The sequence below is a fragment of the Hemiscyllium ocellatum genome, chromosome 33 (genome assembly GCF_020745735.1).
Source record: "Hemiscyllium ocellatum isolate sHemOce1 chromosome 33, sHemOce1.pat.X.cur, whole genome shotgun sequence".
NCBI lineage: Eukaryota > Metazoa > Chordata > Chondrichthyes > Orectolobiformes > Hemiscylliidae > Hemiscyllium > Hemiscyllium ocellatum.
In genome coordinates this window covers 27,249,279-27,261,280 of record NC_083433.1, presented here as the reverse complement: position 1 = coordinate 27,261,280, position 12,002 = coordinate 27,249,279, and the positions used below count along the sequence as shown (strand labels likewise).

At 45.6% G+C, this 12,002-nt stretch overlaps 1 protein-coding gene across 1 annotated transcript in view; it reads right to left on the bottom strand.

Moving 5' to 3' along the window:
- poldip3 (polymerase (DNA-directed), delta interacting protein 3) overlaps nt 1–11,175 on the bottom strand; it is a 28,675-nt gene extending 17,500 nt beyond the window's left edge. Inside the window, exons 1-3 of the mRNA XM_060849244.1 lie at nt 11,078–11,175; nt 10,571–10,991; nt 1,014–1,091 (exon numbers count right to left, since the gene is read on the bottom strand). Of these exons, the coding sequence (XP_060705227.1) occupies nt 1,014–1,091; nt 10,571–10,991; nt 11,078–11,175 (597 nt within the window). The remainder of the gene's footprint in view (nt 1–1,013; nt 1,092–10,570; nt 10,992–11,077) is intronic.
- Nucleotides 11,176–12,002: the final 827 nt, after the last annotated feature.

Here is a 12,002-nt window from a genome sequence, read left to right as displayed (position 1 = left end):
CCCATGACCTAAAACCCTACAGACAGGGCAGGAGCTTCTATCTGACACTGCTGGATACAGACACCAATTCGGACACCTTGTTGGTAATCACCAAAGTTAAGTCGCATGTGACCTTACACTGTCAGGGATGGCACTTGAAAAATGACTATTATTGAAGGTAGTTGAAAATGTGTTGCTGGTTAAAGCACAGCAGGTTAGGCAGCATCCAAGGAACAGGAAATTCGACGTTTCGGGCATAAGCCCTTCATCAGGAATGAGGAGAGTGTGCCAAGCAGGCTAAGATAAAAGGTAGGGAGGAGGGACTTGGGGGAGGGGCGATGGAGATGTGATAGGTGGAAGGAGGTCAAGGTGAGGGTGATAGGCCGGAGTAGAGTGGGGGCAGAGAGGTCAGGAAGAAGATTGCAGGTTAGGAGGGCGGTGCTGAGTTGAGGGAACCGACTGAGACAAGGTGGGGGGAGGGGAAATGAGGAAACTGGAGAAATCTAAGTTCATCCCTTGTGGTTGGAGGGTTCCCAGGCGGAAGATGAGGCGCTCCTCCTCCAACCGTCATGTTGTTATGTTCTGCCGGTGGAGGAGTCCAAGGACCTGCATGTCCTCGGTGGAGTGGGAGGTACCTGGGGGAACTGCCTTTGCAATGACCAAACCCTATGACCCATCGGCTGTAGGGCTGAGAGTTAGAAACCGGGAAATTGTGGCCCAGTGACCATATGGGACCCTGCAATCGCAGGCAGGCTATGACCCAGGAGTTGTGTCCTACTAACTTGGGAACCAGAATCCAGCAGGACTGTATTCACCAGTTATACATTGCTGCATCTGTATAGCAACTGAAAATATTATCGCGGTCCCCTGTCCCTCCAGTTTTAAGGAGGTACAGTTTAGATATGTGCAGCTCTATGATTTTCATATTTCCAAGGTTTATATTTATTGAAGTGTCTGTCAGTGAGTGGTGACAGGTAATTAATGGCTCTCTTTTTCAATGTTCCTGTGGCATTGTAATGCTAGGGAGTGCTCACCTGGTCAGGACTCTGGTCATTCACCACATTAATTCGCATCCCCAAGGGCTGAGACAGCACTGCAGTGACAGGTCTTTTCTGTGAATGTGAAGTGAAAAGTGAAAGCTATTACATTATGTACAACAGCACCTCTGTGTAGAAGTACACTGACCAGAGACAGCTCAAAAAAGGCTTGTATTTCAACAGCAACATTCACAACGTTCAGACCTCAGTCACTGTAGGAGCTGTGACAGCCAAGTATCCTCAGCAAATCCCACATTAAGAACAGAGTTTATGTCGTGGACAGGACAATGGGAAAGCAACAGAATCTCCATCCTGTGATTTACCAATTCCTATTCAATCTTCCCAGCAACAATCCTTCCCGACAAAGACTTCCATGTTCTGGATGCCTGTGACTGGCTGCTCCATATCCAGCCTCCTACATTCTCACCCTGCTCACCAGCATACAGAATAACCTCAGATCAACACTCCGAAATAGTTTAACGTCTGATCTGAAAGGCTGTATCTCGGACAATGCAGCTCTCCCTCAATATCAGCACACAACCTGGATTGGTGCACCATGTAAAGAGCATAGGACGTGACCCTTGTGACACGCGAGGCAAGAACAACTCACTCAACCATAGCCGACACCCTGACACCCATAACGACTGCGAGTACCCAGCAGGGCTCTGACCAACACTGGGAGGGAAAACGTGAGGACTGCAGATGCTGGAGATCAGAGCTTAAAAATGTGTTGCTGGAAAAGCGCAGCAGGTCAGGCAACATCAAAGGAACAGGAGAATCGATGTTCTTCCTCATCCCTGAAGAAGGGCTTATGCCCGAAATGTCGATTCACACTGGGAGGGAGGTTAGGATTGTCTCTGTGCAAGGCACGCCCCAGTTAGGCACATTGATGACCCCACTTTCTATGGAGTTAATGGACCACAAAGTACCAGCCATCATTTCAACTGCACAGTAAAGGTGTATAATGTTTTAAACTGCTCCACAGCACTCGTGTTCTCTCTCCCTCTCTCTCTCTCTAGGTTTTGTTAAACATTTGTTAATAGAATGCGTTTTTTTTTTAACAGATTTCACAGGATTTATCTCTAGTTGTAACATTAATTGCTACTTGTCAAATAAATGTCCAAATGCAACTGCACTTTGTATATTTCCTGATTTCAATTCTGAAAGGTCAGGTTTTAATTTATGGCCCTGAGATCTGGAGTCTTGAAACCTGCAGAACGAAGAGCTCACGCCCGAAGCGTCGACTCTCCTGCTCCTCTGATGCTGCCTGACCTGCTGTGCTTTTCAAGCACCCATTCTCGACTCTGAAACCAGCAGAACTGGTTATTAAAAGAAACCAAGGAACTGCCGATGCTGGAGACCTGAAACACACCAAAGCTGAAAGTTCAGGAGAAACTCAGCAGGTGTGGCAGCAGTTCGGGAAAAAAAAAACAGAGTTAACATTTTGGGTTCGGTGACCAGGGATTCCAAGCAGGGGTTCTCAACAGTCTTGTCCATTCTAATGCTATAATTTTATAGCTACACAATGTGGGTTTCTAATCTAAAGGAATGGTTCCTGAATGGGGTGAACTTTGGAAGGTTCTAGTTAGAGCATCTCCAACATTCTCAGCCACTTCCTTCACAACCATGGACGAGAAAGCAGCTGGGCCTGGCAATCTGACACACTTCAGTGCTGTAGATTGCCTTCTTAATATTGCAGAGTCCCATTCATGATTAATTATTAGTTTCCTTGCAAACTCCAGCATAGCAACCTCTTCAATTGTGAATACTGATGCAAAACAATTCGAGAACACATCAACCATTTCCAAACTTTCATTTTCAGTCTCATGGCTTTGTCAGCCTTCTGGGTACCCAACTCCCAGCGAGAGAGAGACTCCCTGCCTGAGAGCTGTCACTGTTGGTACTGCAGGTAATCTAAGGATGAGGAATTTTACCGGAGACCTGGGACACAGGCAAGCTGGCTGGGGTAACTGGCGAGAATAAGGAAGGGGGATCAGTGTAAAGGGCATGGAATTGTGTCTTCCTTTTGTGTCCCTCTATTGGCATCTGGTACCTGAACATGCCGCCAGGGTTTGCCGAGCAGTTTGACAACAATGGTGAAGCCTCTGCCCCATGGTGAAGGGTAAATCTGTCCCCATAAGACTCTGGAAAATTCACTCACTGAGACAACCAGGTAGAAGCTGCCGAATTGAAAAGAACAATGATTTGCTGCTCTACCAACTATGGGTTGGTTCCCTCCTGTACGAGCTGATAGGCTCACTCATGAACATATCGGCAGCAAGTACAGGTGGGAACCAGCTGTGACTGGAAGAGTGGTTGGATAAGTAAGGACTGCAAGTGACAGAACAACTGGCAAAGCATCTGTCAGAGACCAAGAGCCACAGTGCAGGTGGGACTGAGATCCAGGGGCTGAGAATTGGGGACAGGAGCAACCTTTTTGCCAATGAAGCTAACTGCCCACCAGTGACAGGGTGGGGTCTGTAGGGATGGAGACTGGAGATGCTCAGGAGGTAGGGAAGAGATGAGATGGGTGTAGGAAGGGTGGGAGAGAATGAACAGTTTCAAACTTGCCAATAAAGAACACTCAGCCTACTCGGAGCTATAAAAACTTTAAAGGACTGTGGTAATGAATTCCTTGCAAACGATTAAGGAAACTCTAGTTTAAAGCCGTGCATGGTCAAGAGCTATAGGGAAAACTGCAGTGGATGTAATTGCCATGAATACTGGGTCAATTATTTAATTTATATCTGAGATGCAATAAAAAGGGTAGCAACTGTCTGGTGAACATATTCCAGCTTCGTAAATATGCAATGGAAAGGTCAAAGCTGTGAACTCACTACAGAGGGTGTACTTGGGGTGACGACAGAGGGCGTATTATGGGTGACTGCAGAGGGCGTATTGAGGGTGACTGCAGAGGGCGGACTGAGGGTGACTGCAGAGGGCGGACTGAGGGTGACTGCAGAGGGCGGACTGAGGGTGACTGCAGAGGGCGGACTGAGGGTGACTGCAGAGGGTGTATTATGGGTGACTGCAGAGGGTGTATTGAGGGTGACTGCAGAGGGCGTACTGAGGGTGACTGCAGAGGGTGTATTATGGGTGACTGCAGAGGGCGCATTGAGGGTGACTGCAGAGGGCGCATTGAGGGTGACTGCAGAGGGCGCATTGAGGGTGACTGCAGAGGGCGTATTTAGGGTGACTACAGAGGGCGCATTGAGGGTGACTACAGAGGGCGCATTGAGGGTGACTACAATAGACAATAGGTGCAGGAGTAGGCCATTCAGCCCTTCGAGCCTGCACCGCCATTCAACATGATCACGGCTGATCATTCCTAATCAGTATCCTCTTCCTGCCTTATCTCCATAACCCTTGATTCCACTATCTTTGAGAGCTCTATCCAACTCTTTCTTAAATGAATCCAGAGACTGGGCCTCCACTGCCCTCAGGGGCAGAGCATTCCACACAGCCACCACTCTCTGGGTGAAGAAGTTTCTCCTCATCTCTGTCCTAAATGGTTTACCCCGTATTTTTAAGCTGTGTCCTCTGGTTCGGCACTCACCCATCAGCGGAAACATGTTTCGTGCTGCCAGAGCGTCCAATGTTTTCATGATCTTATATGTCTCAATCAGATCCCCTCTCAGTCTTCTAAACTCAGTCGCTTCAGTCTTTCAGTGTAAGGTAATCCCGCCATTCCAGGAATTCACCTCGTGAACCTACGCTGCACTCCCTCAATAGCCAGAATGTCTTTCCTCAAATTTGGAGACCAGAACTATACACAGTACTCCAGGTGTGGTCTCACCAGGGCCCTGTACAGCTGCAGAAGCACCTCTTTGCTTCTATATAATGGGTGACTACAGAGGGCGTATTATGGGTGACTGAAGAGGGTGTATTTAGGGTGACTGCACAGGGTGTATTTAGGGTGACTACAGAGGGTGTATTTAGGGTGATGGCTTTTCTGTGTCGAAATTTTATGCTGGTTATTAATGTCTGTTAATGAATACTTTCATTATCTGTTTTGGTTTTGAATTAAATGGAGGTTTGATCATTCCTGAGCTTTTTGATGATTTCTTCTAACTCTACTTCTGTAAGAGTCCAAATTCCCCAAATGTCGACTGAAATACAGGTAACAAAGTTATTACAGGGCTATAACACGTACTAAAGAAGTTGGAGGGAATGAACAAGGAATCCCAAAATCTAATCCACAGCCCTTGCAAATCACCAAGTGTCCCTTGACAAATTCTCAAAAGCAGCGCTTGGAAATAAATGTGTATTTTGTGCTCGGTGCCTGCCAGTTATTGGTTGAATACATTTTCTAACCTCCCTGTGATCTCAGTCCCACCTGCACTGTGACACTTAGTCTCTGACAGATAACGCTGCCTGCTGTTCTTTCACTTGCAGCTCTTACTTATCCAACTGCTGTTCCAGTCACAGCTGGTTCCCACCTGCGCTTGCTGCCGGGGCACAGCTGGGATAAAGATGGGAAATCTCAATGCCTTGCTGTCCCATGATATGATTTTCTCACCACACTACCAGGCAACCACTTCCAGCGTGGGAGGGTGGAATTAAGTTGCACACTCTGTTTCCAGGCCTCTGTCTTAACTAGTCTGGCTCAAATTTGAAAACTTCCATCTTCTGGACACCCTGTTGACAATGACATCATTAGCTGCACCATTCTCTAAGATTATGGTTAATCTACACCTTGCCTCATGCAAGTTTCTCATGGCCCTCAACATTTCAATCTACTTATTTCCTCTTTAAATACACCCAGTGATCTATCCTCCATAACTCCCTGGGTCGGGAATTCCAAATTTTCACTAGCGTTTGTGAGGAGAAAGCACAGTGCATCTCAGTTTTAAATGAATGTCCCCTTGTTTGAGATTCCCCGACTAGCAGAACCATCTATTCAACATCTACCCCGTTAAGGCCTTCAGCATCCTGTCTGTTTCACGCTATTAAAGGCCTAATCCATTCAGCTGTTCTTGATAAGTTAACCTCTTCATTCCAGCAATCAGCCCGAGTGAAGCTATTTCAAATACCTCCAAAGCCAGTATTTTCTTTTACAAACGGGGACTAAAACTATACCGAGTATGTCAGGAGTGGCTTCACCCAATATCTCGAACAGTTCCAACAAGATTTTCCTGTTTTTAAACTTCAACACCTCCTTCCTCCCCCCCTCCCCACAGTAATAAAGGCTAAAAATGTAATTTGGTTCTTAATTTCTTACTACACCAGCATGCTAACATTTCATGCACAAGAACACCCAGATACCTCGGTGTTGTACTTTTGTCGGAGTGCCTCCTCCATTTAAATAATAGTCTACCGGTGGATTTCACACATTGCAACGTGAAATGCCATCTGCCAAAATCTTTTCCTACTCGCTCAACCTCTCCATATCACCACACAGATTCCTTATGCCCTCCTACCTATTTTTGTATCATCGGAAAATTAGGATCTCATAACACATCGCCAAGTCATTAACAGTGATAGTAAATAATTGAGGCACCAGGACTGATCTTCATGGCATTCCACCAGTTACGCCTTTCCAACCTCAAACAGATGCAGTAATTCCAACTCTGTCTAGTGTGTTAGCCAACGCTCACTCCATACTAATAAAATACCCCAACATGTTAACTCCTACCTTGTGCAAAAACCTCTTAAATGGTATCATACTGAATGCCTTCCAGAAATTCAAATACACATCCATCTATTGCCCTTTATCAATTCTGCTTGTTGTTTCCTCAAAGAATTCCATGAAATTTGTCAAATACGATTTCTCTTTCACAAAACCATGCTGATTCCACTCAGCTTTTCTAAACGCTCTGCTGTTTCTTCCTTTCACGGACTCCAGAATCTTCCCAATGCCAGATGTCAGGCTGACTGACTTATAGTTGCCTGCTTTGTCTCTGTCTCTCTTCTTGTACAAATGTCACATTTGTGGTTTTCCTATCTGCTGGAACCTTCCTAGAATCCAGGGAGTTCTGGAATAATTCAACCAATGCCTCACTATCTCTGCAGTCGCTTCCTGTGAAACCCTTGAACACAAGCCCTCAGGTCCTGGCAACTTGTCTGCATTTGGTTACATTAGTTTGTCAAATAATTTGTCCTTCATGATGGAGTTTGTTGTAAGACCTTACCTCCTATTAGCACCTTGTTTATCTGATATCTTTGTGATATTTACAATGTCCTTCACCATGAAGACCATTGCAATTACTGTTATACAGAATTGGTTTTCATTACCTGCCATTCCCCTGTTTGCTGTTATCAATCCCCAGTCACATCCTTCAAGGGTCCCACGATCTTTTTATATACTTGTACAATCTCTTGCTGTTTGCTTATATATTTCTTGCTTAGTCAGCTTCATAATGAATGTTTTCCCTTTTTAATTAGCGTTTTTGTCATTCACTGCTGGTTCCTCAAAAAATCCCTAACCATTTTGCCCACCACTAGCTTTGTATTACATTGTTCTCCTTGACCTCCTTTGACAATCTTGGGTAATTTGTCCTTCTTTTTGACCAGAATTTCGCTGAGCATTATGAAACATCTACTTAAATGTCTGCCACTTATTATCCACAGACCCTCACCTCAGTCTAACTTTCCAGTTCACTTAAGATAACTTTTTGGCCTATCTGCTCTTATTTATGTTGAGGACATGGTTTGAGTTATTCGCCCCCTAACGGAATCTAAAATTCTGTCGTACTGACCCACGCTACCCCCGAAAGGAGCGATACCTACGAGATCTGTCATTAATCCTCCCTCATTTCACATTACTAGATCTAAGAGTCTGTTCCCGGGTAGGTTCTGCAACGCACTGCTTCAACGACCAATCCCTGATGCACGTGACAAATTCATTTCTGGAATCAGGTTCGCCCATCTGATTTGTCCAATCAAAACACTAATTTAAAAAAAAACATCAGCCATGACAATTATAGATTCTTTCTTACAAGCCTCCATTATGATTTATACTTTTGTCCTACAGTAAGACAGCTCTTTGGTACTACAGATAACTCTCACCCATGACTTCTTTCCCTTGATATTTTGCATTACCTCCGAAAACCATTCCACATCGCAACCTACTGCACTTACATCACCACTCACCACCAGTGATATTTCTTTATTGACAAGCTGTCCTTTTCCTTTTTGCTTTTTCTCTCCAGAACATTGAATATTCTTGTCCTGGTCACCAAGTCTCTGTAATTGCTATCAGTTCATTTTCATTTATTTCTATTTGTACCATCGACTTCTCTTGTTATAAATACTGTGTGCACTCAGATGAAGAGCCTTAAGCTTTAACTTTTGACCACTATCTCACACTCTGCTTCTAATTTCTGTTGCACTTTTCTGCTTAGATTTTTGTTCATTCCTATAATACGTTGCCATTTCACTGCCCCAAACCTCTGTGTCTTGTTTGTTTTTAACTTTTTAAACTTTGCTTGAATTGAACCTTCACTGCATGCCTGCCCACACTAATTAACTTAAAGCTCCACGTACAACTCTTATTAAACAATTTACCAGGACGTTGGTCCTAACTTGCTTCAAATGAAGCTTGCCCCACTGCAGTAGGTGATTCTAATAGTGATGGGTTGGTCCATATCCAGCTTTTCCAGCACCACTGATCCAGAATCTGGTTTCTAGCATCAGCAGTCATTGTTTTTATCCCATATCCAGCCTATCAGACAGAATCAATATCATCCTCAACCTAATCGCATCCAGAGAGAATAACATTAGACCAACCAATCTGCACCATTTCATCTAACAAAACGGAGCAAATGCAATGTTATCCAAATTAAAAATCACAACAACAGGTTGTGGTCCAACAGTGAATAAACATTTTGGACTATAACCTGATGTTCTGTGATTTTTTTAACTTTGTCCACCCCAGTCCAACACTGGTGTCTCCAAATCATGGATGCCATCCAAGACAAAGCAACCTGCTTGACTGGCACCTTCAGCATTAACTCCCTCCACAACTGCACACAATAGCAACAATGTGGAACAACTGCATGACACAGCAACAACTCACCAAGGCTCCTCTGTCAGTATCGCCCAAACCTGCAACCTCGCATTGAGAGGGTCTAAGGCAGCAAACGTACAGGAACACCACAAGCTGCAAGTCTCCCCCATTCTCAAGTCGAGGTCCACCCTGGCTTCAAAATATACAGCTGCTTCTTCAGTATCACTTGGTCAGTATCTTGAAACTCCCTGCCTAACAGCAACATGAATGCACCTCACTACTCAGCAACTTTGAGGTGGCTCTATAATGAATTTCTAATCAACAGGATAAGGAATTTCAGGGTTGAGGTCACTTCCATGGTATCACCCGCCCTTTGACCCTTGTCTCTCTGACCTCAAACCTCATACAGTCCTGGAGACGTACAGCACAGAAACAGACCCTTCGGTCCAACTCATCCATGCTGACCAGATATCCTAAATCAATTTAGTCCCACTTGCCAGCATTTGGTCTGTTTAAACCTTTCCTATTCATGCACCCACCCAGATGTCTTTTGAATGTTTTAATTGCACCAGCCTCTTCCATTTCCTCTGGCAGCTCACCCCTACATGCACCACCCTCTGTGTGAAAAAGTTGCCCCTTAAGTGTCTTTTAAATCTTTTCCCTCTCACCGTTGACTCCCCTAGCCTGGGAAAAAGGTCTTGGCTATTCAGCCTATCCATGCCCCTCGTGATTTTACAAACCTCTAGAAGGTCAGCAGTCAAGCTCTGACACTCCAGGGAAAAGAGCCAGAGTCTATTCAGCTTCTCCCTGTGGCTCTAACCCTCCAACCCCGGAAACATGGTGTAAATCTTTCTGAACCCTTTCAGGTTTAACACCATCTTTTTCAGGCAGGCCAGAATTGAATCCAGAATTCCACGTTTGTTGAATGTGGGCAACCTTACCCCAATTCTCTATTTGCTCTATCCGTGGAAACAGAATGTAGAAATGTTCAGATTATGGAGGTGAAAGCATTACTTGGTTTGCTCTGTTCTCCATATTTAATATAGGGTAACGCTGGGTACTGACTAATCAGTATTAACTCTGTGCTATCAGATGCTTATTGGAAGACTCCAAGGCCTGACACCCCAGTTTCTCCAGAGGAGTGTAACTTTCTAAGTAGGTTGTTTGGTTGCTTGCCTTGTGTTGGCAGTGAGACTGTGATCCCAAAGTACAGCACTGACTCTTCACATAGGCAAATTTAAAACTTTTCTTTTAGTAATCATAATAAATTTTGGAGTGGATAGCTGGCTAAATTAAGCATTCTGGTAAACTGAGGGGGGAGAAGCAGAGTTTGGAATCTGATGGTGTCAACTGGAGCAATTCACTGGGACATGGGAAGGGACAACCACCTGGCATGATGACTGACTGTTCCAGTGATGCCAATGCACAACCATTTGATCTGGTAATGCCAGTGCACTGTCACTGGCAGCTCCAGCAGAGTCTGTGGCAGCCACCCAGCCTCTCAGACCAGCAGCACTGACAGTCATGTAAGGAACACACCACAAGATAAGCGATGGATTGACACAATATGGCAAATATACCAAGGCTGCAGCATAAAAGTTTCCACCTGTGGTACTTGGAATGTTTTAGTTATCCTGCCTCCGGTGCTGACTGTTCCTTCTGTTGAAGCAGTAGAGACTGCTGGAGCACTTCTCCTGGCACTCAGGCGTTCCCGGGCATCCAACACCTTTTTCACAATCGGCCCTTTCTCGTTTCCATCCTGGCCCTTCCTCGAGTTGATCATTTCGCGCGCATCAAGAACCTTTGAAGCACTCGCTGGTATTTTGGAGCGCACGTCCTTCTGTCCCAGGCGTTCGCGAGCATCTCGCATGGTTAACCGCTGTCGAGCATCTGTGATGCCGATCTTCTGCCGTGCATCAAAAGTCCGTTGGAAGCCGGTGATGGGCCAGCTTGTGTTCAGGTTCGCAAACTGATCTCCAATTCGTGACTTGACACCACCAACCACTGGCCTGGAACCCACTGACAGTCTGCAATAGAAGTAATAGCACAAGTGAACCACAAAGTAAGAACCCCCAAACATGGACATTTAGCCATTTGCTAAATCATCCGATACTGACAGGACAGCTCACTCGGAGCAACATTGCAGACACTGAGCACCTGGATAATGTATTTACACGAGGTTACACGACTGCTGCAAGTCTGTTGAACCATCGTGATACAGGACTGAATGGCACAGGCCAGTGACACATATGCATAATGTAGAGGGCGGCATCAGCCAAGGGGATTGCAATACTCATTCTACAAAGCACTGGGCAGGTTAATGAGTTATACAGGGCTCATGGGTGGGAGGGTAACTCCGGGGGTTAAGATGAATTTACAGGTTTTGAAGTAAATCCTGTGGTTGGGCGGGAATGTTAGAGTTAGATTTTGCAATTTTGGGGTGAAACCTCGCATTTATGGGAGTAAACCCCAAGATCCTAGGTGGTTAAATCCTGGGATTTTCAGGGATTAATCCCAGGGTTTTGGGATAAATCCTGTATTTTAGTGATAGTTACCAGCACTTTGGGGTAATTCTCAATGTTTGGGAGTAAATACTGGTGCTATGGTAAAACCTTGCTGTCTAGGGGAAATCATTGGAGTTGAGAAAGTAAATCTCATAGTTTGGTGGTAACTCCCAGGATCTGGAGTAGATCCTGAGGTCTGGTTGGAGATCTCAGGAGTGTTGCGTAGATCCCTGAAGTTGGGGATTAAACAAAATTGTACCGATACTGGGTGACTCTTATGAGCTTTACAGCAGGGGGGAGGGAGAAGACCAGGAGAGGTGTGTGGGAGAGCAAGGTGGTGTGAGGGTGAGCAGGGTAGAGGGGTATGCAGGAGGGGAAGAGGCATGAGTGGAGATAATGGGGGGGGGGGTATTGGTGAGGGCGGGGGGAGAGGTGAGTTGGGGGGAGATGGGGGAGAGGTGGGAGTAGGGGGGGGAGAGGTGGGAGTGGGGGGGGAGAGGTGGGAGTGGGGGGGGAGAGGTGGGAGTGGGGGGG